Source organism: Lynx rufus, unplaced genomic scaffold, assembly GCF_022079265.1.
Source record: "Lynx rufus isolate CCGP_SWC_20201006 ecotype Redwood Valley unplaced genomic scaffold, mLynRuf1.p SCAF_8, whole genome shotgun sequence".
NCBI lineage: Eukaryota > Metazoa > Chordata > Mammalia > Carnivora > Felidae > Lynx > Lynx rufus.
Genome location: NW_025814896.1, coordinates 31,566,337 through 31,593,100, shown reverse-complemented (window position 1 = coordinate 31,593,100; position 26,764 = coordinate 31,566,337). Strand labels below are relative to the sequence as shown.

Genomic DNA, 26,764 nt, shown 5'->3' with positions numbered 1-26,764 from the left:
TATACAACTCCTCAGAGCTCCCCTCTATTTGCTAGATGGGATGCTGCCTGATTCATGAATCATTTAAGAAAAGCCAATTCAGTCTTTAAAATTCACTTAGTTGAACTGTTGTTGTGTAACACCCCCCACCCACCCTTCACCTCATCAGTTCTCAAACCGTGTGACCTTCTCACTTACAGGGTCTTCCCTTATTCCCATTCCCACTGCTAGTACCCTTGCTGAAGTCTGCACGTCAACCTCTCTCTACTATGCTGGTCTCTCAACTGCTTTCTCCACCAATTCCTCCTTTCTCTAATTTATTCTGCACACACTCCCAGATTAATCTTCATGAAGCACAGTTCTGATCACACCCCGCCTCCACTCATCTTTGCTTAGTGAATTAAAGACCAACTGCCTCCCTTTCCGGGGCCTCCACACTCTGCACACACCACATGCTCCCACCAAACACAACTAACTACACTTTGGCCCTGATTACATCCCACTCTTCCTTCTCTCCCTTGCTCCTTGCCTTTTCTCCTCCCTGCTCATCCCTTAAATCCCATCTTAGAAGCCACCGAGACTCCAGGAAGGTCTTCCCTGATTCTCATCTGTAGTAGGAATAAAAAAATGCTCCCTCCCTCAATATAAATTGACTTCCTAGGAACCTGTGGATATTACCTTATATTGCAGAAGAGTAAATATTCCCTCATATGGCAAACGGCGTGACTGAATTAAGGATCTTGAAAGGAGGTGTATTCTGGCCCCTAAATGCAGTCATTTGTACCCTTATAAGAGGGGGGCAGAGAAAAATCTGAGAGAGGAGGGGCAATGTGGCCAAAAGCCAAGGAATGCCAATAGTCACCAGAAGCAGGGCAGAGGCAAGGCACAGGATCCCCCCTAGATCTGAAAGGGGTACAGGCCGGCCAACACTTTCATTTCAGCCTGCTGGCCTCCAGAAGTGAGAGAATAAACTTCTGTTGTTTCAGATCACCCAGTTCGTGGTAATTTGTTAGAAGAGCCCCAGGAAATAAACAGCCCACCAGCTTTATCTCCTACAAATAAAGTTCCCACAGGATGTTACTTACACCTCTCTCACACCATTTGTTGCCCAAGTGTATTTATGTCAAGACAGAACTTTCCATAATCTGATTTGATTTCAAACTCCTCAAAAATCGGGACTGCACTATTCATCTTTATCTTGAGTGCTCCTTGCCTTGAATTTGGTAAAAGCTACATAAGTGTTTTTTTAAAAACTCACTGAATTTTAATCAAATTCATCAACCTTTATCTACAAAGCCTAGAATCATGGGAGGCCAGCATTTCTTTGGGGAAGACCACCCTAGAGCTACAGCGCTACAAATCCAACTGGTGACTAAAAGGGTTGCATTTTCATCCTTCCCAAAGGTTAAAATGACTGGAAGGCCCCAGGGGGCGCCCATAAAACCCAGGGTGGCAATGAGCTATATTTCCAGACAGTCATAATGTTGCCAGGAATAATGAATAAGTGGGCAGAGTAAAACCTTTTAGAGCCCTGAATGGTTCAGACCTGCCCTACAAAAGGTAGGTCTGTGCACATTTCCCTTGAACAATGGGAAATGCTCCAGGAAGAGTAAGAACACATTTGTCCTTTGAGCTGATAGGACTAATTAGTGGAAGGGCCCTTCCAACACTAACACTTCAAAATGCTACCCTCATATTAAAAAAACACCCACTTTGTTCTTCATAACACTACTACCACCTGAAATTATTACACATTTGTCTGCCTCCGCTGGAGCACAAACTCCATGTAGAAGGGACTTTGGGGGGCGCCTGGGGGGCTCAATCGGTTAAGCCTCTGACTTCAGCTCAGGTCACGATCTCATGGTTCATGGGTTCGAGCCTCTCACAGGGCTCTCTGCTCTCAGCACAGAGCCTGCTTCAAATCCTGTCTCCCTCTCTCTCTGCCCTTCCCCCATTCACTCTCCCCCCCAAAAAACAAAAGTTAAAATAAACATTAAAAAAAAAAAAAAGAAGGGACGTTGGTTATTCACTGCTACATCCCCATGGCCTCCAACACTGTCTGATATATCTGAGGTCCCCAGTACAGGTTTCTTCAGAAAGGGAGGAAGAGTGGGAAGATGACAAGTTAAGGAACAATTAAACAGTTCTCCGTTTCTGACTCTGTAGGTTAAAACAGCAAGCATAACTTCTCACATAACCAGCCGCTCTGCACGAAATGGTCCCGTCTCACTGTGTTCCCCCAGATTTGCACATTCCCTAAGTAGAAGGAATGGGAAATTTTTAAGAATGTCCTAAGGATGAGGCATCAAACATCCAAGAGAATAAAGGTGGTAGGAGAATGAGAAACTAATCTCCAGCAGCTACTGACAGCTTTCCTGTCCAGCAATCTTGCAAAAGGGAAATACCTGCTTCCTGCAGCTTGGGCTTCTAGAAGCTAAGCCCCTGTCCAACTGGTTGTTGCCCCAGACAGATGCAACAACCAAGAAAATCACTCACCATCTTTGCAACAGGTGCAGCTGTGGCGGCCACTCCAGTCTCTGTACTGTGGACAGGCTGGCTCTTGTGCCCACCCAATTCTGTCTCAGCTGACAGTTGAGGTTTGATGAATAAGCTCTAACACCTCAGTAATCTGGCATTAAGGAGAAATCTGCGAATCCACAGTGAAACTTCTCAATAACCAAAATGTACCTACTTCATCAACAAAAAATGGCTTTTAATGTTCAGGATTGTAAATCTTCTACCCAAAGATTATTATGCACTTCTGCAACGAGGACACTTATTTAACAGGGCATCATTCTAGGTTTCCTTTGTTAAAAAAAAAAAAAAAAAAAAAAATTCAGCTGAGTAAATTTTAAAGCTCTCATTGGCTTTTTTGAATGATTCTTGAATAGGGCAGCATCCCTCTAGAAGACAGAAAGGAGCTCTGACAAGCTGTACAAAATGAAAGACTTTTATAGGCAGAAGGGAGTAGAAATAAGGAAGTCACGCTAGGCCCAAGCAGATTGGTTACTGTGAGATCGTTTTCCTTTAGGGGACAACAGGGGTCTATAAGGCAGATTACCTAACCGGTGCTATCAGATGACTTCTGACTGGTTTAAGATTCCATTTCTACGAGAGCCAAAACTAAGTTTCAGTTTGGTGATGTAATGCTTAGCGAAAGTGACTCCATTTTTGGGCCAGCTATGTTGTTTTCAACACCTGAAATCTCTACTGTTCTTCTGGCTGGGCAGGACTCAGGGGCTAGTGAATAAAGATGCCGCCTGCCCCAATAGTACAGACCCTGTGCTTCGTGCTTAAGTTTGAATCCCAGAGTATCCTCCCTCATTATCAGGCCACTGGCTAGCTGCAGACCTGTCTTGAGAGTGTTTCCAAGCTGCCTCTCTCCCAGAGAACTCTATCAAGGATGGAGAACTCAGATGGCCCAGGTTCTTAGAACTAGGCCTGACCGGAGGATGGACACAGGGCGTGAGTAATTCACAGCTCAAGAGGGTCCTCAGGCTCAGTGCCCAATCAAGGACTTCTAGGCATGCACTGTTAGACACCAGCCCCTGCTGCTCTCAGAGCATTTACTCCAAGAGGTCGTGGCTGGGAGCAATAATCTCTCAATCAGAAAGGCTTGAGAATGACAGGACCACATGACACTTAGGCCCTGCAGGTAGGTTTCCTGCAGCCTGAGGGAGACATGGGGTGAGAAGAATTATCTATCTGTAGGCTTCTACACAGAGAGAAGGAAATGCAGGTCAGCACAGTGCTTTGTGGCAGGTGACAGGGAGGAGCTGTCTACACCCAGTCCAATTCATCTGTCATACCTGCATGCTATCTATACACCAGCAGAGTTTCATTCTATTAGGGGGAGGCAGAGGATGAATGCCCTGACAGCCTCCAAACCACACAACCTCCAAAACAGTGAGCAAATGTATACCATTCATATTCACAAAAACATTTGCGGTACTTAAGAATACTGGAATTCACTAAGGCTACATTAATAATGAATATCAATCCTGTAAACACAAGTAAGAGGGAGTGATAAACTAGACAAAAACAAAAAGGCTGCAACCGACTTTCCAAAGAAACAAGTCTATCTCAAGAAGAGATCTCAGAGGCATGGGGAAAGGGGGAACCAGTATACGCTGTGTGATCTTAGAAGAAATAACGTCACCTTCTGGGCCTCAGCTTTTTCACCTATAAGAAAGAAACAATTCTTGTCTCAGGGGTATTGGGGAGATAAAATAAGGTAGGTGTTTTTCAGACTGTGGATTGAAACTTACTGGGTCTTAAAATCAGTTCAGTGGATCACAACTAGCAAAAAATAAAATCAAATATGGCGCCAGAAGTCAAGCTACTCCTGAAAGGGGTACACGTCATGTTAACATAATGTGGCACTTCAGTATTAGAAATAAATCCTGACATGCCAATATTTTCTTTTTGCTCTACAACAACTCTAGTCACTACGCTCAACAAATTCTTCCTGCAACCAGAGCCCTGGTTCTCACTGCCTGGCCAGCTGCTAATCTTCACAGCTGACTTAACACCACTCCACCTTCTGACAACCATATGTGCTAGGGACAGCTAAGTCTCACAGCAACCAAGGAGCTTATGACCAAGTCGGCAGGAGAGCTGTACTCTCAAGCTTTCTTCTCCCAGGGACAGTCAGTTTTGCCTCCCTGCCGGGAACATCATGACAGATCAACATGCCTTTACTGAATCTCATGGGACCTGCACAAATCTAAGACAAGGAGTCCAACTCCAGAGACTTTCTTTGCTGATGAGACAGCACCTACCCAGAATTTGAACAATCTCCATAGGAGACTGGAGAAGGAAGGAAGATGAAGAAATGGGGTGCAGGAATAGAAAGCGTGCCACAGAGGAGCTGGGGCTGAGGTGGGCATCAGGGGATGAGGGCTCTATGCCACGCGTGCTTCACATTGCTGTAGCCTCGAGCCTCCTTGCAGCCTGCAGGGCCTGTGCTGAGATGCCCCTGCTTCCAGCATGCAGGCCCCAAGGAACTCTGGGGCCACTGCCCCCACTTCCTCTCTCCAAGACTGTTGCAGAGTGAGGCAAGTACTCTCCCACCCCCATGGGGCCCTGTTGGCCAATGCTGAGACACTCACAGGTCTTCCTGTGTTAGGGCCAATTTGGCCAAACCATGGAAGAAAATGACTGGGGAGACCAGGAGGCCAGGAAGGCAGAATGGCAAAACAAAGTGCATGGAACTCAGATTCAGCCTCCCTGGGTTCAAATTCTCACTTGAATTTCAGGCCTTTTAGCTCATCCTTGTAAAATCGGAGCCGATACTTTTTTTTTTTTTAAGTTTATTTATTTATTTTGAGAGAGGGAGAGAGAGTGCGTGTGTGTGAGCAGGGGAGGGGCAGAGAGAGTGGGAGAGAGAGAGTCCCAAGCAGGCTCCACGCTGTCAGTACAGAGCCGGATGCAGGGCTTGATTCCACGAACTGTGAGATCATGACCTGAGCCAAAATCAAGAATCAGACACTTAACCAATTGAGCCACCCAGGCATCCTGCAACCAATACTTATAATCCTTTAGATATATATACAAGTGGCCAGCTGGTCGCTCGCTGCATGATCAGTCAGGCGGTATAATAACATCACAGCCCTACTGAACAGCGCCCCCTGGCCCTCAAATACCTGCCAGGTGATCACTGCACCATGTCTATGAAAAACAAATCATCATTGTAAAAAAAAAAATCCTTTAGGATTTTTTAGGAACAATATCACTTTAGCTCTTTCAGCTCCCTTAACTATTAAAAAAAAAACTCTTATAATACGGCCATGCCAACAGAAAAAAATCAGGAGAGACAATTTGCCGAATACAAATAACCTGTATACTTATTTAACCTCACTAATAATCAATGACATAAAAAAGAAAATGGCCATAGAAGCCATCTTCTCACATCAGGGTGAATAAATAGATAAAGAGAATATTCACTGTGAACGAGGCTTGGAGAAAACCAGTACACTCACATAGGGCTCACACAAATATAAATTAGTATCACCTTTCTGAAAGGCAATTTGGAAAGACGTATTAAGAGCCTTTAAATGATTCACATCTCCTCTGATCTAGCCATTCCTTGATGAGAACTATATCCAAAATGAGTATCTGGAGAAATGTATCATTTACACGAGGATGTGCATCACACCATTATAAGAAGAAACAATTTATATGATCTACTTAACGAAAATAGGGAAAAACACCAAGCAGCCAGAGAAAAAAGATTAGAAGGACGTGATAAAAATGTTAGCAGCAGCTACATTCTGGGTAGTAAAATTAGAGGTAATTTAAATTTTTTAATATTTTCTCATCACCTCCACATTTTCCACCAAACAAGTATTGCTTCCATAATTTAAAAAAAGTACTAAATGGATACATCTAAGCCTCTCAATTCCTCTGTGCTGACATCTCTACTGGCTTCCCCCTAAACTCTCTGGTCTGGCCCTCAAGGCCTATCCATTGGGACCCCTGACTCATTCTTGGTCCATCTTTCCAGACACATTCCTGCTCCTCCAGCTCAAATGTCACCACCCCACAAGACTTTCCTCCGCCCCCGCCTAGGCAGTGCTGAACACTTCAGAATGATGAGCAAGCCCGAGAATCCCACACGGATGACCACAGGAGGCAACATGAGAGTCTTCAAAAGTAACCAAAACAACCAGCCCCCGAGGTCAGCTTCTACAACCACATCACCTATACTGAACTCATCAAAGCTAAGAGAGATCTGTGACGAATGAAGATGGACATCCCAGGCCAAATTTCCCTGGAAAAAAGGGGAGCCCTGAAAAATCTCAAACCATCCTGGTTTCCCATCCCCTTTTTGGTCCCCTGGACACTAAAAGTCTTTGTTTTCAACTTCAAATAGTGGCTCATTCTCGTACTTTGGACATTTTTTTAAATCTTATTAATACAGTATTTATTTGTCTTTCTTCTGTCAAACCCTGAGCCAACCACTTTCCACAGGCTGCCTGGGGAGGTATAGGAAAAGGAACATACAGGGCAGATGAGACTCAGGAAAAAGATCTATGGGAGGTGGAGACAGCTACTTCACATGGCAAAGGAGGTGAGAAAGCCCACCGTCAGGAAAAAGAGCCCCATGGCCTCCAAGAAGGCAAAGCCCAGGACGACACAGAAGAAGAGCTGTTGCTTCAGAGAAGGGTTCCTGACATAACCAACGATGGAAGTACCAAACACTGTCCCAATTCCAGCCTCAGAGCCAGCCACCCCTCCCGCGGCAGCCCCAGCCCCAATGAACTTGGCTGCTGTGTGGACGTCCCTTGAAATGGCACTGGTTTGGAAGCTGTGGCTGGGAATAAGTAAGGCATGGGACTGCCAAAGCTGCTAAGGCTCTCAACTTTCAGTGGTTTTAACACCGCTGCTCAACAGCTGAGAAGTGCTCCTGACAAAGAAGGAGTGGAGACAAACTCTGCCCAGGTGTACATTTTCAGGGGACGAGGGGCTGTGGCAGGAGAGCTGTGCCCAGTGCAGAGAAGACAGAGAGCTCCTATTTTAGATACTTTAAGACCAATGAGAAATGTAAGAGTCGTGTTAGAATGCCAAACCCAACATTCCAGATAATTCTTCCTGAGATCCAGGAAACAGGATGTCTAACCATTTCTCCTAGGACTCAAGTAGGACCCTCAAGCAGAACGATGAGATGCCACCTGTCTGATAAAAAGCCTCTAGGAAAGGCGAATATCTCTGGAAGAAATGGCCCTTTGTCAGAAGTGCTCAAAATAGCTACTCTGCCATGGCGTGTTTTCAGCAGACCACTATGTGAAAACTGAAAATTCTCTGTACAGAGAACTCTATGGAACAGACAGAAGATAGAAATGGCAACTGTTCTGGAAAACTGAGAGTCTGGCTGACATCCCTGTAAGAAAACAAAGCCCATGTGGCTCTTGTTCGCCCAACACTATAGGAGATGACAGACATCAGTCTCAACACGGCACAGAGCAGATTGTAGCGGGAGATTCTATTTAAACTAGCCAGGGAAGAAGGTCCTTGGGCTTCTACAACTACCCTCATACTCAAAGTAGGATGGGACACTATACACCTACAGTGGAAGGGAACAGAAAAGATTCATGATTTATGCCTTCGGAGGTAAGCCCCTGGAAAAAACTGGCTACAGACAATCAGAATGCAGGCTGGCTCGTCAGTCCCCCTGAGCCTGCTTACACATGCGACATAATGGGACCCCTTCTCAACTGATTATTTTTCCACCAATGACCTCTTATTTAGAAGACTATTATTATTTTGAAGACTGAACTTATTAGTAACTGATTCATTTCTCCAAAGAAAACTGCCATGTCGCACTAAGACCCTAACCATGGCATGCTTGTTAGGCCCTTCAGGTAGCAAGACAGCCCTGCCAGGATTTCCAGCAATTGACTGTTCCAACATCTAAGGAACATACATTTCCGCTGCATTGGTGGAAAGAGGCTACATGTGCGATAATCATTTTTATCTGAAACCATCTTGTTAAAGCAGCACCACCGCTGGCTATCTTGAACAGGTACAATTTCTTAAGAATTAAGATCATCATTTTAGGGGCACCTGGCTGGCTCAGTCGGTAGAGCATGCAACTCTTGATCTGGGGTCGTGAGGTCAAGCCTCACGTTGAGGATAGAGATAACTTAAAAAAAGAACAAGAAGATTGTCATTTTAGGTAACATTTACTGCTCTGCCCGATAGAGAGATCACAAGATATAAATTAGAGGAGGGGTATGAAACTGAGAGCCTGTTTTTCTTTCTCTACCTTTAGAAAAATGTTGCTGGACATAGTTGGGAACTACTGGGATGCAAGGAGTTTTCTGGATATTACTCTTGTTTGCCAGACATTTATGGACCACTCACCAATAGATCCCCAAGGCCTGTGCCTAGACGGTTCTCCCACTAAGCAGCAGGCAGCTCCTTGTGCTTGATCCCCTGGCCCTTCTTTCCCATTCCCACACCTGTGAAACAGCCCCTCTTTTCTCCTTGCCTGGCTGTCAGTGAGTCGGCTGTCTACCACCACCAGAGGAGACCCTGAGCCACCAAAACTGGACTTTTCTACTCTCTACCTTCGTCTTCCCACAGCTTTGCTTCTTCACTGCTATGTAGAATGCCTGCCAATTTTTCATAGGCATCTTCAGGCCCATGGAAGTGCTCACAGTTCTCCGTTTGTCCCAACATCCATTCTCCTTTCCTTCCATCGTAATAGGAACCCCAAGGTTTAGTCAAGCACACAACCACCAAGAGGGAGCATTTCCCAGCTTCCCTTGCAGCCAGACAAGGACATGTGAGAGTTCTGGCCAATGGGATAGATGCAGAAATAGTGCATTTCCTAGAAAGAGTCCATACAGGAAAGGACTCTCTCCTTCCCTTCTTCCTCTTGGAATATGAAAGTGATGGCTGCAATTCCAGCAGCCATCCTGTACCAGGGGGTGGAAGTCACCCGACTCATGATGGTAAACAGCAAGATGAGAAGAAACCTGAATCCTTGACACTGTGAAGCTGCTGGAATGCCCACCTCCAGACTTCTTTTGTGTGAGGAAGAAGTGTATCTATACTTCTGTCTTGTTTAAGCCACTATCATTTTTGGTTTTCAGTCACATGTAGCTTAACAGGGCAGCAACTACTTTTTGGTACAGAAGCCAGAGACTTTCTGGTAATGCTTAAAGAAATAGGTTATAAACACACACAGTACTGGTTATTTCATAAGATAATAGAAGCTAATAAATATTATAAGAGTTTAACAAAATCCATTAAATGGGCCACATATAAAGCTTTTATATTTGTATACATGTATACAAGTTTGCAGTTCAGAAAAATTTAGGCCCCATCACCTTCTGAGATACCATCTTCCATGAAAGGATTTTTGGACCATTGTGGGAAACAATGGTGGCAAGGTAAAACCTTGTCTACTATTCATTCTACTTGATCTACTTGAAAAGCTGTGTTTCTTTTTTCTCAAAAACTTGTTCTTTCAGGATCTGGTAGCACACCTCTCTCCTGACTCTTCCTTGGTCCCCTGCCCAGTCTCATCTCCTCCACCAGCCAACTCCAGTCAAACACAGGCCCTTCCTAGGGTCGCTCGTCAGCTCTTGCCCTTCTTAATGTCAAGAGCAGAAGCCCGGAATTCACAGGTGTCATCAGTCAAGAGCAACCATTTTTATCCTTCGCCCCCAACACAGAACAACAAAGGGTTGCAACAGCCTGCTTCTAATGTAAGATCAACTCAGTCTCTCAAAACTGAAAACTTCCTGTTGGTAAAAGCAGACAGAGCACATGCCTTTTGACCTCAATATCCCACTGAAATGAATGTCATTAAGCACAGTAAGGAATAAAACCATGGCCTTTTAGGCAGAAATAGTAGGGGACTGGGACCATCCATGGATGTGAGATTTTAACAAATTTCTGGATAACAAAGTAGACTGAAGAACTAAGATGGAGGAAATGAAACAAAGTGTAGACAAGAGTATACACTTCGGAAGGCTGCAGAGAAAGTAGAACCCCTCTGCCCTCCACCACCCTGGAGGGTTCTGGATTGAGATCTGACATATGGGATGGTGGATGGCATTTAGGAGGTCCCACTCCCTAACCGCTCAACCTAAAATGAAGTCTATCGTGCAACAGGCCCCATCTAAGCACAACAGAGTCTTAGACAAAGTCTGGAGAGAGGTGAGCCAAGACATTGCTATGTGTCTTCCTCATCCTCTCCTTGTCCAAATGGGAAAACTTATTTGGATTATCCTGCCTCCTTCCTCCTGTCCCAACTGTCCCTTGAAGAAGAGAGGGATGGAAGATAACTTTTAGTTCGTAGTCACCAGACCCAGTGAGACCACTGAACATCAAATGGTGACACAGAACTCTGGGCTGCATAGAAGGACTAGCAACTGGATGGGCTTGGTGCCGCCTGCCTTGGGAGGAAGTGAGGTGTTCTGCAGGCCGGAAGAAGAGACTGTATTAAGTAAGCACACCCCGCGAACCCTCCCCAGTTTGTGTTTGCCTGGGAACATAGGCACAGATTGTTAATATGCAAACTTCAAACAATGCACATGATCGTCAACATGAGGTTTTCAGTCAATGTTTATGTAAGAAACAAATGTATATTTATGTCTCAAAAATCCATTTGGCATTTAAAAAAATATTTTTAATGTTTATTTATGCTTGAGAGAGAGAGAGAGAGAGCGCGCGCGCACAAGCAGGAGAGGGGCAGAGAGAGAGAGAGGGAGACACAGAATCCAAAGGAGGCTCCAGGCTCTGAGCTGTCAGCACAGAGCTGAACGTGGGGCTCAAACCCACGAACTGCAAGATCATGACCTGAGCTGAAGTAGGAAGCTTAACTGACTGAGCCACCCAGGTGCCCCGATTTTGCATTTTTAACAAAACAATGCATGGGGAAATTTTCAAGTTACATTCCAAATAACACTGGGAGGAGGTCAGAATCATTAGATAAATTTCAAGTCATTAGTCAAAATTCAAAAGGAATGTACAGTCTCCAGAATTACTGGAATTTTGAGAGTCGCACTGGCAACATATGCTTTGTGAATATATAAGAGGTTTTCCTTTAGAAAAAAAAAATGACATGATGTCTTACAGCATCATACAAAGAAATTTTTAATGTAACAACCAGGAACGTAATGTAGCTACATTCTGTAGTTTTTTCATCCTAAAGCACGGTCCACAAGAAGATGAAAGCTGGCCAGTTTAGGAAGCTCTGCTACAACACCAGGCAAAGGTGAGTGGGTTGCCCAGTTTGACCATCCACCTAATAATGGATCCTGTCATTAGGGTGACCATATAACGTATCCTCCAAACTGGGACACTGGAGGGCAAAGGAGAATGTCACCCACCTCATCTACATCCATTAGCAAAGACTGCTTCAATCCTTCTCTTCCTTGGTGAGTAATAATGCAGTTCATTAAAGCTGCAGTTCTTGATTTTTTTTGCTTTTTTTTAATTCTCAAGACCTCTTTACACTCTTAATTACTGAGGACCTCAATAGTTCTCTATGTAGGTTATATGCATCAATATTTGCCATTATTGGAAATTAAAACAGAAATCCCTAAAATTTAACAAGAATACACCAATGTGGCGGTTCCTAAAAATATTAAACACAGAATTACAGTATGATCCGGCAATTCCACTTTGGGGTCTCTGCCCAAAATAACTGAAAGCAGAGATCCCAACAGATACTTGTACACCCATGTTTATGGCAGCATTATTCCCAGTTTGGGTGGTTTGCAGACTGGGGCTACTACCAAGAACACTGCTTTCAATATTCTAGAACTTATCTTTCAGTGAACATTATATACAGATTTCTATCAGGTAATCACCTAGGATCTATCCTAGGTCGTAAGATTTGTGTATAAAATAGGCATTAGTAAGTATCTGCCAAACAGTTTCCCAGAGCAATTGTACCAGTTTATACTATCCCAAACAGTATATGAACTCCACGTACGTGCCGTCCCTTAGTATTTTCAGTCTTCTTAATCCCAGCCATGCTGGTGGGTGTGCAGTGGAAATCTCATTGTGGCTAATGATGTTGGGCACATTTTCATATATTTATTGACCGTCTAAAGAGCCTTTTTAAAACTGAGTTGTCTTTTTTACATGTTCATTTTGTTGAAATTATTTATGCAGATTCTGGATATGAGTCTTGTGTCAAGTATTTTTTTTTATAAATATCTTCTCATCTGTAGACTTCCTTTTCATTTAGTTTAATAAACAGAAATTCTTAATTTTAAGGTAGCTCTATTTATAGATTGTTTCTTTTATAGTTAGTGTTTTCATTAGGGACTTTTAAATATCACTATACCATTATCATACCTATAAAAATTCATAATTCCTTTATATTAAATCTCCAATATTCAAATTTACACAAAATTTTCAATTCTTTTCTTTTCATAGCAGTTTCATTAAATCAGGATCCAGGGGCGCCTGGGTGGCGCAGTCGGTTAAGCGTCCGACATCAGCCAGGTCACGATCTCGCGGTCCGTGAGTTCGAGCCCCGCGTCGGGCTCTGGGCTGATGGCTCGGAGCCTGGAGCCTGTTTCCGAGTCTGTGTCTCCCTCTCTCTCTGCCCCTCCCCCGTTCATGCTCTGTCTCTCTCTGTCCCAAAAATAAATAAAAAACGTTGGAAAAAAAAAAATTTTTAAATCAGGATCCAAATGAGGTCCAGAAATCATTAACATGCCTTAAGTCTTTTAATCTGTAGGTTTTATCATATCTATTGCTCACACACACACACACACACCCTTTTTTTAAGTGGGTCAAGATGTCTCTTGCCATGTATTTTTTAAAGTAACCAGGTCATTTGTCCAGTGGTGTTTTTCAACGTGTTCTCCTGTCCTTTGAATTTCCTGTCAACTAGCACTTAGAACTAAAGTCTTGATCAGGCTCAGGTATGATTTTTGGACAAGATTCCTCCATCAGTAGTACTGTGTACTTCCATCAGGAGATCCACAGTGTCTGGCTGTCTCTGTCATGGTAGCAGCATTGATGGTTATGGTCTCATTCTATCAATTCAATGGGGAGTTGAATATATTAATATTCTATAACTCCTTTTCCATTTATTTACCCTATAAAAAGAAACTTTTTTTTTTAATGCTTATTTATTTTTGAGAGCACGCGCCAACAGGGAAGGGGCACAGAGAGAGGAAGACAGAATCTGAAGCAGGCTCCAGGCTCTGAGCTGTCAGCACAGAGCCTCACACAGGGCTTCAACTCACAAAGCAATCAGATCATGACCTGAGCCAAGTCGGAGGCTTAACTGAGCCACCGGGGGGGGGGGGCTGAAAAGAGAAACTTCTAATCAACTATTTGGTTACTCTAAGGTACAGTTCCTATGGGAAAAGCATGATAATGCCTCAAACCCCATTCTAAGCCCCATTATCCAGATGAGAAAACTGAGGCAAATTATTGGGGGAGCCAAGTTATAAACCAAGCAGTCCAATTAGGAGTCAGTGCTTATAATCACTAGGCTATAATGCCTCTTCTAAGATCAGGAAAAAAATAAATACTCCGTATGTCTCTGTGGGAGAGGAGAGACCACAGAGATAGACACTCTCATGAAGTTAGGGTGCTACAAATTTACTGCAGGAAGGAAACATATTAATTGTGTCAAAAGCTTAGACAACGTACATCCCTTTTTGAATCAGCAGTTCTAAACATAGAACTTATCTAAGTGCAGAAAGGGTTTTTTGTGTTGTTTTGTTTTAACAAGGGTACTTCCTGCAGCATGCTTACAATAGCAAAAACACTTAAAACAACTTAAGAGCCTGATTGGTCTATTAAGTTAAGGTACAGCCACACAATGAAATGACACATGGCCAAAGAAAGGACACTGGTTCATTGTTCAAAGACTTGAACAATGTTTACGGCATATTCTTAAGTAAAACGGAGTTATAAAACAGTAGTATATATAATACAGGAAGGTGCAATGTGTATAAAAAGAAAGGCTATACACCAAAACACCAACAGTGGTTGGTTATCTCTGAATGGCAGGCTGAAGGTGATTTCTTTTCTTTTTGGTGCTTCTACAATGAATATCTTTTATTTCCATCTGTTTCTTTCATAATGAGAAAAAGTTTGATATATTGTTTACAAAGAACTTAATGAACCTTAACGATGTGGGAAAATGCTTCTGACAGCATAAAAAAGGAAGCTATCAGATCATACATGGTAACTACAATTACAGACATGTGTAGCAACATGCATTTGAACAATGGTTGTTTCTCTGCATTACAGGATTACAGATGGATTTTGTTCTCCTATGTATACATTTCTGTGATTTCTACAACAAATATATGCCTGGTAAAGTACTGAGATGGAGAAGATCCAAAATGGATTTTGAGAAAATAAGATTTAAATAGGTAGAGTGTAGAGAAAGAGCACAATTCAGGGGTTGGAGACAGCAAGAGCCAAGACTGATACCACAGGGTCACCAAGCAAGAGGAGGGACCAGTTAAGAGAGAAGGCTATGAAGGACCAAGTTTAAGAGATCTGAAAAAGGGGCCAGAATTCTTTTTTCCCCTGTAATTTACAGGATGGTTTCAGAGATGTCAGAGGACAGAAAGGACAGATGGACTAGAACCGACCATGCAAATTCTGAAAGAACGGAGCTCAATTAGAAGGGTTCACAATACTGCTGAAGTATGTGAAATACACAAGAGCAACAGGTAAGGAATCTGGGTAACACCTGGGTAGAACCTGTGACCTAGATGCCGTGAGGGAGCAGAGACACTGGGACCAATGGATTTTAAGCTGGAGCAACTCAGAGATAGGATTCTACTTGCACAGGAGACAGAAAGAGGCTCAATGTCTAGAACAAGACAAGTCAGATTTGAGATAGTCACTGATTAAGGGATATGCACTGGGGAATGTCCTCCAAGCCACTGGAACAACCAGGACTAGCAGGACACAGATTGTGGGGAGGAGGCTCTGAGAATCACCCACTGAGGAATATGGGGTCAATGACAGAGATCCTCTCAACATCAGAGACCCAGGAGCAGAGAGCATTGTCAGGAAATCCTAGTCTCAAGGGCTCTTTCAAAAACACAGCGGAGTCTCCAGAGAAGCCCCAGGCTGGCCCTGTGGTGACCCTAATACAAAGGACATCCGACTTTGGAAAGACCTCTCAGGTCCCGCACCAACAGCAGGCATTCAGGAGCCCCACAACCTGGCTCGAGAGGCTGCCTCTGCGGAGAACTGGGTAGGAGCGAAGCTGCAAGTCACAGTGTACCCTTTGCACCTTTTGAATTCTGAACCATGCACTGTCCAGTCAAAATGACACAATAAGGTCTTGAAAAGGTCACTCAACTGAATGGGCCCTATGCCATCCCCACTGCTGGGGCAAACAGCAGAAGAACAAAGATCAGGGACCAGCAGGGCGAGCTGCCTAGTGGAACCAGCCTACCATCACTGGCACTGCACCACCACTCGACAAGGCTTGGAAGGCAAGAACTCTGCCCGATGTCGGGAACAAATTCGTATTTTTCCAAAAAGACCCTGGCAAAAATACCAGTCAAGAGTCAGGGTCTCTATGTCTCTTTCACAAACCAGAGGCAGTACAGCACATGAAAGGCCATGCTTTCTCACACCCAGCAGCCTCCAGCACCAGTCAGGAAAGTCAGGGAGGCTGTCATAGCACAGGGAACAAGAAGCTGTGTGCAGGAGAGTTACTCTGCAAGTCTGCAAACAAGTTCAACATACTCCACCTGGGTGGATCCGAGAACGGATGGAAGGGCGCACAAATCAGAAACACAGTAGCCCCTAGTCTACAGTTTTGCCTTCCGAGGTCCCAGTTACCCCCAGTCAACCAGGGTCTGGAAGCAGGCGATCCTCCTGAGGTATCGTCAAAAGGTCAACAGTAGCCAACTGCCAAGTCACAGTGCCTACATCATTCACCTCACTGCGCCTCATCACGTTGACGTTTTATCATCTCACATTGTCACAAGAAGGGCAAGTACAGAACAGTATTTTGAGAGAAAGAACACATGTAACTTTTATTATAGTACATGGCTATAATTATTCTATTTTAACACTGTTGTTAATCTCTTACTGCACCTAATGTACAAATTAAGCTTTAGCATAGGTATGTACGTATAGTAAAAAACACAGTATATACAGGGTTCGGTGAGATCTGTAGTTGTGGGCATCCACTAGGGTCCTGAAACACATCCCCTGCAGATGGGGGGTGGGGGGCTACTGTATTGATGCTCACATTCTTTCAAACAGTTTAAAGGAGGATCATTTGCAACCTTTTGCAACTGTGAAATTAGTTACAAGATTCATTTAGGGGCAAAGTTAGATATCTCCAAATATTTGGAGCCCAAACCAGTATAAAATCCTGAACATTTTCTTCACGAACACAGACACCAGCCCTCCTCCCTCAGAGACAACAAAGACTGAACACAGCAGACCCTGGATTCAAGGGATGTTCTAAGGAGAAGGTATGTTGAATACTGAGTGACTGATTACTGCTGGAACAGACAGTTCCGATACTATGAGTCATCATCCGGAAAGCAGGCTCATAGACAGCTCAGAGGGAGAAGCCCGCACCACGCCGGGAGCTCCTTCCAAGGATACCCAAATGGCTCCCCCAAAGGATGGGCTTCAAAATCTAGAAATCACCAGTCATCCAGTAACGGGGAAAACTAGGCCTAATCAACTTTTTCTGCCAATTTTTTTCCCTCAGAATCTCCACATTTGAGAATTTGCATACATATATATACATATGCACACACACATTGAAAAATGTCACCATTTTTCTGATTTTTATAGCCACATAAGAAAAACAGGTGATATCTGGGCATGTTTTATATCAAAGCCAATCTGTATTGGAGCTTTTAAAGTCTGTAAATTAAGTCTATACCTGTGAAGGCAGCATATGCAACATGAGAAAAAAACAGAAATTAGAAAACCTTCATACTAGGACCCATTCTGCCTCTAATGAGCAGTGTGCTCTTCAGCAAGTAACCCCCCTGGGATGTGGTATCCTCTTGTATAAAATAATGACCCCTAAAATCCTTCTACTTCTAACACCCAATGAGAATTTAAACTTTTTAAAAGATATAAATTCTTCTAATGAAATATCACAAATGTGTGCAAACACAAAACTTTTCAAACAAAATTAGCTGTTTTTTTAAAATGTTTATTTTTGAGAGAGAGAGAGACAGAGCGTGAGTGGGGGAAGAGCAGAGAGAGAGACAGAGTGTGAGTGGGGGAGGAGCAGCGAGAGAATCCAAAGCAGGGTCCAGGATCTGAGCTGTCAGCACAGAGCCCGACTTGGGGCTCGAACCCACCAATGGTGAGATCATGACCTGAGCCGAAGTCAGACGCTTAACCGACTGAGCCACCCAGGCGCCCCCAAAATTAGCTTTTTGAACAAAAAAAGATTTTAAGTAAATTTCTACACCAAGAGTAGGGCTCAAACTTAACAACTCTGAGATCAAGAGCCACACGCTCTACCTACTGAGCCAGCTAAGTGCCTCAAAATTAGCTTTTTAAAAAAATTAATATTGAGTAGTCACAAAATGGGAGGTAATTGAGCTTTTAAAATTACAGTTTGATCAACATAAATAAGAAACTTAAAATGGCAGGTTATATGACAAATCTTGCACCTTCTCTCCCTGTTTAAGAGCCATAGTCGAGGGGCGCCTGGGTGGCGCAGTCGGTTAAGCGTCCGACTTCAGCCAGGTCACGATCTCGCGGTCCGTGAGTTCGAGCCCCGCGTCAGGCTCTGGGCTGATAGCTCGGAGCCTGGAGCCTGTTTCCGATTCTGTGTCTCCCTCTCTCTCTGCCCCTCCCCCGTTCATGCTCTGTCTCTCTCTGTCCCAAAAATAAATAAACGTTGAAAAAAAAAAAAATTAAAAAAAAAAAGAGCCATAGTCGAGGGGCACCTTGGTGGCTTAGTCAGTTAAGTGTCTGACTTCGGATCAGGTCGTGATCTCACGGCTTGTGAGTTCGAGCCCCGCATTGGGCTCTGTGCTGACAGCTCAGAGCCTGGAACCTGCTTAGGTTCTGTGTCTCCTTCCCTCTCTGCCCCTCCCCCACTTGTGCTCTCTGTCTCTCTCAGAAATGAACGTAAAAAAAAACAAAAAAAGAAGAACCATAGTTAAAGTTTACTGATTTTTCAATACCAAAGTATTTCTCAATGTTAAAAAAAAAAAAAAGTTGAAATACAGCATTTCTCCTACATCTGTAGTTTTATAGCTCTTAAAATAAGATGTTATTTCAGTAGTTCACTCTTAAAAATCAGAAAAACAGGGGAGCCTGCATGCCAGCTAAGCATCTGACTCTTGATTTTGTTCAGGTCATGATCTCACGGTTTGTAGGATCGAGCCCAGTATCAGGAACTGTGCTGACAACGCAGAGCCTGCTTGGGATTCTCTCTCTCTCCCTCTCTCTGACCCTCCTTCCTTCACCCCCACCCCCACTCAAGGGCGCTTGCGCACGTGCTCTCTCTCTCAAAATAAATAAACATTTTTTTTAAAAATCAGAAAAACATTTTTAATTACTAACCACTGTCCTAAAACATATTATAGTTAGTGCAGTAAAGGGAAGATAATTGCATATAGCGATGCTGCTTCTACAGCCTGTGTTTCTGAGCACTGAAAAATTCAGCAAGAAAATGAAGTCAAAAGATAGGTCAAGGAAGGCCACGCCCTATCTGTAACACTTTCCTTAAAAAGTGATGAATAGGGAAAGACTACTCCAAAAACTCATAACTTAATGATTTAATTATCTTACAAGAGTGGAAGGTGAAGATTATTTTTTCTATAAAACTGTATTTTAGCCAAAGACAACATTAGCTAACCCATTATCACAATGTGACAATTCCTGCCCTACCCTACGTAACATGCATATTCATTTAATCCACAGGAATAGCCTATGAAGCACATACTAATTTTATCACCCCCATTTTAGGAATGGACAAACTGAGGTGTTTATACAAGTGCCTTGCTCAGAGTTACCCTGCTGTGCTCAAAGTGGCACAGCCCCTTTCCAAATGATGTCACTATTTCCTCCCCATTCTGGTTTCATCCATCAAAGGAAGCTTTGAAACAAGTAAAGCTCTAATTTAAGTAGCACTCTAGCACCTAAATACAGCAGCCTTCACTCTAACCTTCAAAACAAAGTCTCCTGAAATGTCAACCCAAACATAAATTTTAAGATGCCAATCTTTTGGCCCACGTTTCATCCTTTTCTTTTCTAACCTCCATTGGAAAAACGTGGTTGGGCGGAAAGAGGATCATTCCTAAAGCTTAAATTCCAAGTTTCTTAAATTTGGCAACAATACTGTGCTTTTGGGACTTTAAAATTATAAGCACGGCTCCCAGAGGAAAACATTTCCTTTATTAGCAATTGGCTTTGAAAATTCCATTCTAGGATGCTAAATATAACAAAATACCTTCTGACTTCTAATAAACACATTCTCCAGATTATTTTGAAACTAATGATTGCTTATTTACAAAACAATTTTGCCACAACCGTTAAGCAACTGGAACATTTTAAAGAGCCTTTTAAATTTGTTCCAGTTCTTTTAATGAATTGACCCGGTATTATTTTCTGGATTCTTCTACCATGAAATAAGAAAGTCCTCATTTCACAATTCATTTTTTTTAAAGAGATATACTTGTTTTATTACTTCTAATTTTGTTTTAACACAAGACTATCAACAAAGCCAGAGTCACGGAAATAGGTGTTTCAAACTTTGAAATAGAGTAAATATTATTAAAGACTCTACTACATGCATTCATCAAAGGCAAAGAAAACATTTCACGGTTGTTAAACTGTACCTTTATTATTAAAAATACCATACGTGATAGCTCAGAAATACTGAGCGACTGGGTGAGGAGCTGAGTGCCCTGTTCTGGGCTAATGGACTACATCAATCAGCTTTTAACTGAATGCAGTAGCCTCTGTGATTTAGGAACAAGCACTTAGTGGAGCTCACCACCCCAGGCATTGTCATTGTATAAGTGGCTTAAGTGCAGCTGTGAAAATTTAAGGTATCTTTAGCTGGACAGCTCCTCCTGTCCTCCCTACCTAAAAACAAGGAAGGAGAAAGTAATTAAGACTCAACCAGCACTTTTTCTCTGGGAGGTGGACCCAAGGAGTTGGGTGGGGAGGCTAAAAACTTTCACCTCATAATCCCAAGGGTCGTGGGCAGGCGGTTTTGTTTTCACCAGTAAGTACGTCTATTACAAATAGCTTTTCAAAAATTATAGCCCACTGGCTATCATGCCTTCTTTTTATCTCCCTCTCTTCCCACCTTTTAGGCCACAAAGTCCCATTAACATGAGGTCTGATCTCTCACCCTTAAACTGGGCTACACACCTACAAACATTTGAATATTCACCAACTAGTACATGCAGGGTAGCACAGAGTTCTTTTAGGCCCAACCAGAACATTTAATAGGAAGATAAAGAGACTTCAAAGTACCGTTTCCCTGCAAGTGACTCCTAAACTTCTGCTGAAGCCCTAAATCTTCTCCAAAATTTGCCCTTGGACGATCCACTGTCAAGAACAAAAAACTTGTTTAACACCCTATTATCTTTCACCCAAAACACTGCTCCTAGTGTAACTGCTCTGTTGACACTATCACCAAATCTTGAGTTTTCTTCCTCCTTCCTGGCGTCTCCCTAATGCCCCTTTCCTCCAGTTACCATGCAAGCAACATACATAAGTGGGTGCTGTAGGCCTGGTGTAGGGCAACAGCGATTGGTGGGAACTGCTGTTCCTCAGCTCCAGCCCCACGTTAATCAGGTGGGAATATGACGGCAGACCCTCCAACTCCCCACACAGGCCCGAAGTTCAGACAGTTGGGAGAAACCTTCTGGTTTTTAAAATAGCACGTCAACCAAAGCAAACATGTGCAGGTCACACACTGACAACCTCCAAGTTAACCAGTGTCTTCGATTCCGGCCCAGGCTCCCTCGGTCCATTCTACACATCACTGGCAGATGAATTTACCAAATACACTGCTCCTGAAGCTTGAAATACTACCGCGAAGTCCCAATCCTTAGGCTGTCATTCCACCTCCACAGAACAAACCACTCTCCACCTTCCTCAGCTCCCCTACACAAATCTTGCACTTCAGTAGGAGGTGTCGACTCCCCTCATCCCTCACCCCCAACCAGCTGCATCCCCACCAAGATGGCCTCTTTTTTTACCTTCCTGCTCTAACCCATCAATGCCCACTCTCGAAGGAAGGAAGATATACGGGGAGTATACCTTCCATCACCTGCTGACGACGTGAGTCAAGAGACTTCTCTGCTTAATTGAAAGCCACGGGATTCAACTTTCAAGAAAGGATTTAAATCTCCTAAGAAGCAAAGCCCATGGCCTTGTCTTCATAGCCGCCTCCCTGCCCAAATAACATTTTAAAGGAGAGCAGAGAGCCTCAGACGAACTCAGGGGAGTCTCCTGCCAAAGAAGGCTTTACGGGGTCTTGACGTCTCCACACCAGGAAGGCCTCGGGGAGGTGAGAGACTGGAAGGGGACCCCAACCAACCCTGCGAGGCAGGTGGCCGCGCGCAACCTCCCGCGCGCTCCCTCCTGCGCCCGGGAGATGCCACCCCCCAACCAGATCCCGGGGCCCGGACCTTCCGCCCCCTGATGCGCGCTCCGCCGGGCCCCCCCCCCCAAAGACCCTGGGCGCTACCCAGGCCCGGGGCCGCAGTGGGCCACGACAAAGGGTCGGAGAACCAGACGACCCCCAGCGCGCCCCCCCGCCCCGCGAACCTGCGGGGGACGCCGCTGCCCATCCGCGCCCACTCCGACGCCGCCGCTACCTTGTCCTCTGGCGGTGCGTCCGGTTCGCGGACCGCTCTCTGCCTCAGCTCGGTCATGCTTGGAGACCCCGGCGCGACGCCGCAGCAGGCGAGCAGCGCAGCCGCCGGAGCGGGCAGCTCAGTGCGGGCGCGCGCGGACTCCGCTGGGCCGGCCCCGCCCCGCCTGAGCCGCTTGCAGGACCCACCGCAGCCCTGCCGCCCGCGGTGGAACTCTGCCCCGCCCAGTGCTGCCGCCGCCCTTTCACCCAGGCGAAGCACGGTCAGCTTGCTCCACCACCCGCCCGCTAGCGCCTCTCGAGAGGGCGGCCCTGGAGCGAGCGCGCACGCGCACAGCCGCCATCACGGCCCCAGAGACCCACCAATGGCGCGAATCCGCCAGGGAGGCGGGGCGGTAGGGGCGGGGCCGAGAGGACCGGAGAGGAGCGGAGAGGCGTGCATTGGACTATCAACGTGAGGAGGCGGGAAAAGGCGTGTGTTTCCGAAGGAGACTAGCCAATGGCAGCTCGGGCCTGACCTTGGTCGGCTGGCGCTGGCGCCCAGGATCCTAAAGGTAAAACTGGTAGCCGGGGGTAGAGGTGGGAGCCTTGAGGTTCTTGTCTGGGTGGTGTTTTGCAGATCTTAGCTTCGCGTCCTCTGTAACCGGGGCGCGTCCCTCACACGTATAAGCAGATACTTGTTAGGCCCTGAGTGGAAAGGCCTGCGGAGCCCACCTGTGTAGGAGAGACTCACGTGATAAGGAAGTGAAACCCAAACTTAAGTCGGCTTTGCCTCTCCAAGCTGTCTCTAGTACTTATTGAGTGTTAATTATGCTAGGCACTGAACTAAGTAATCGCCTTATCTATCTCACTTAATCTGCTTGGAAGTGGATATGATTTTCGTTTTACAGAGTTCTTACACGGCTTTTCAAATTTCTGTCTTCTGGACTGTTGAAAGACCTTTTCTTGGACGGGAATGCTGCCTTCTTCGTTCACAGTGGATCCCCGAAGTACCTGACACATCCTTGGTACTTGAATGGATTTAAAAGTCATCCTAAAGAAAAATGATTTAACCAAGGTCTCAACAGCTAGAAAGTGCCCACTAGGAATTAGAACATAGATCTATTTGTTACCAAAGTCCACGATAACCATTGTACATACTGCCTGCCTTCCTAAATTCATTCATACCTGTGTGGTTCAAACATTTCTTTCAGCGGTTCCTATTCTCTGCTTTGTAAGTGATGTAAAACAAGTATGAAATGGGATGCCTTCCCATAAATATACTGTAATTTAGCGAGAGAAACTTGCACACGTAGGAGTTGCAATTTCGTATTAGCAATTTTGACCTTAGTTTTGGATGAAGTAGTCAGAATTCTGAGAAAGGCTTGTTTCCTTGATTTGTATAAGTATATTCCCAAGCTCCTGTTAACAGTGCTTGAGAGTGACAGTAAAATAGGCATGGAGGAATACTGAATCCGGGTGTGCTTTTTTTTTTTTTTTTTAATATTTATTTTTGAGAGACAGCGTGAGCAGGGGAGAGGCAGAGAGAGACACAGAATCCGAAGCAGGCTCTAGGCTCTGAGCTGTCAGCACAGGACCCAACTCGGGGCTCGAGCTCACCAACCACGAGATCATGACCTCAACTGAAGTTGGTCGCTTAACCCACTGAGCCACCCAGGCGCTCCTAGGTGTGCTTTGTTTTCTACCAACAATGTTGCACAAATACTTGGTGGGGTTTTTTTTTGGGGGGGGGGGGAGAAACAGATCACTCCTTTTAAGCCATACTTTATTTATAGAAAGCTTTGCTTGGGGCGCCTGGGTGGCTCAGTCGGTTAAGCATCTGACTTCAGCTCAGGTCATGATTGTCCGACTTCAGCTCAGATCATGATCTCACGGTCCGTGGATTCGAACCCCGCGTTGGGCTCTGTGCTGACAGCTCAGAGCCTGGAGCCTGTTTCGGATTCTGTGTCTCCCTCTCTCTCTGCCCCTCCCCTGCTCATACTCTGTCTCTCTCTGTCTCAAAATAAATAAATAAAAACATTTAAAAAAAAAACTTTGCCTTTGTATTTTATTATAAAAGTAAATAACATACTAATGGTAATTTTAAAGCTCTTTTAATCTGTTGAGGACTGTGTGACCACCATTTTGACCAATGTCAGCGGTTACTTCTTCATCTAAAGACCAGACACGTATTGCGTAAACTAACCAAGGTTTATTATCTAAAGGATGTAGAAGGATGTCAACACAGAGAGCCAACAAGGTCATCCTCTGAGACAGAAGGTGTTTGTATCCAGATCATTACTGTTAGGGTACTTACATAATTGTGAAAGGTCACAACTGAGAAGTAAGCATCACAGCAGTCCTTCCAGCTCAGCTGTTGCCTTTCAAACCCAGACTAATATAAAGGAGGCTGGAGAGCTGTGCATACAAATCAGAGTTTCAGAATGGACAGTATGATTACTAGGGTAGATAAGCCCCTACAATTTGGCCTGAACAAATTTCTCAGCCATTCCTCTCAGCCCTGCCAGGCTAACTGAGCTTAGACCAAGTACATTACTGAAATCAGTGCTGTAGAGAACAGGGAACAGGTACTCAGACCTCTGAAAGCCATACTAATAGGCCTTTAGGCAAGCTTTAGGGTCTAGTTCTCTCTCAACTGTAGAAAGAAATTTTTTAAAATCTCCCCTTATCTCCAGCCTGAAGAAAGATTTTGTTCCTTTACATTACCTTACACCTCCTCCTCTATTCCTGATTTTTCTTTTCTAATCCTCATAATAGCTCTTTCCCTAGGGTCATTTCTTCTGGGCTTGTAGCATATCTTGTTTACAGTGACTTTTTTTCATTGCATTCCTGCATTAGTTCCATTATTTTTAGATGTTACTTAGATCAGTTGAGGTAACTAACAAGAGAGTCTTAAACCCCCCGGAATATTCAGACTGACTGTGAACTCAGTGTAAGTGGACAGCTATTGCTATAATTATTATTCTACAATAAAAACACCTCCCCCCTTTCTGATATTTGAAAACTACATTGGTACAGCAAGATAATTCTTCAGTTACCTGAAGAATTTTCTTCTATTACATCGGAAGAATTAATAATTCTTTAAACATAACTTCTTTTAAAAATTGTCAATAAACAAATACAGCTTTATCTGCTTTTTATCTTGCCCTCCATATCGCCTTTCTAGTTCTTAGCCTGACAAGTGTTTTCAGGGAAACCTTACTCAGTTTAATGAGGCAACATGCAAAATGGAATTACGAGTGCACTCTGCAGAATTATCAAACTTCTTAAAGCTTCAAAAATGCAAATCCTGCCCTCCCACAAACTTAGTCAATCATTAGACAGTCCGTTTAAACTATAATGTCAGTTTCCTCTCGGCAAATTGTAGGTCTGATTTTTTTCAAACCAATAGTCTACATGGAGGTGCTTTAAGCTGTAAGCAAATATTCATCTATTGATCACACATGGTGAGAGACAGTACTACTCAGGCCTCATTATTTATTAGAATTACCTGGAGAGCTTCTAAAAGATACTAATGGAGGGCCCACCCTGGACCAACTAAATAAGAATCTCTGAGATGGAGCCTAGAGGAAATAGGCTTTTTTGTTGTTGTTAAGCTCCCCAGGTGTTTCTAATGGGCAGCTAGAATCGAGAATCACTCATACATGATACCACCTTGTAAAGAAATTTGCCAGAAATTATATAAAATAGTTTACAGCATTTTTCTCTCCCAACATTCATTAACATTTTCTGATCAACAATACATATCTGATGAAGAATGCAGAAAAATAAAATGGAAAATGCAGAAAAATATAATGGAAAACATTACAATCATTTATGGTATCACCAGCCACACATAATTATTGTTATCATTTACATTATTGCATTTTCATTCTATTTTCTGTGCACTTATACCTCGATATAACAATTTTAGAAAATTGGAATACTACTATTTATACCATTTCATAATCTGACTTTTCTCTTTATCATTATATGCCCTTTGAGAATGGTATTTCAAAGACCGTTTAGTATTCTTACAGATTTACCATAACAGCATTTTGTTACTTAACCGTATTTTGTTAGACCTCAAGGTTATTTCCACTTTCAGAGGAATTTTTTTTTTTTATAATTTGTTTTTAATGTTTGTTTATTTTTGAGCGAGAGTGAGCAGGGGACGGGCAGAGAGAGAGGGAGACAGAATTGGAAGCAGGCTCCCCATAGCGCAAAGCCAGATGTGGGGCTCAAACTCATCAATGTGATATCATGACCTGAGCCCACGTCTGATGTTCAACCTACTGAGCCACCCAGGCGCCCCTCAGAGGAATTTTTAATAATTCTACAAGAAATAAACATGCTTCATCTTGGTAAGTACCCCCATTACTTCTTCAGGAAAAAATCCTGGAGTTTGAATTTGTGTGTCAAAGAATAAATAAAATTTGAAGGCTTTCTGTACACATTACCTAATTCCTACGAGAAAAAGTAAACCATTTATACTCCTATTTTCAACGCATGAAAGTG

The 26,764-nt window shown here is 43.9% G+C and overlaps 1 protein-coding gene and 1 pseudogene across 2 annotated transcripts in view; both read right to left on the bottom strand.

Annotated features, from left to right (window-relative positions):
* Nucleotides 1–22,425, bottom strand: part of CDS2 (CDP-diacylglycerol synthase 2) — a 56,148-nt gene extending 33,723 nt beyond the window's left edge. The window contains exon 1 of one of the 2 annotated variants that reach the window (XM_047067830.1): nucleotides 22,272–22,425. In XM_047067830.1, coding sequence (XP_046923786.1) covers nucleotides 22,272–22,328 — 57 coding nt within the window. In that variant the 5' untranslated portion in view covers nucleotides 22,329–22,425. Of the gene's footprint in view, nucleotides 1–2,475; nucleotides 2,569–22,271 lie in introns of those variants that run through there. The other variant, XM_047067831.1, reaches the window with a different exon arrangement.
* LOC124503068 (ATP synthase F(0) complex subunit C2, mitochondrial-like) lies at nucleotides 6,103–8,072 on the bottom strand (annotated as a pseudogene).
* Nucleotides 22,426–26,764: the final 4,339 nt, after the last annotated feature.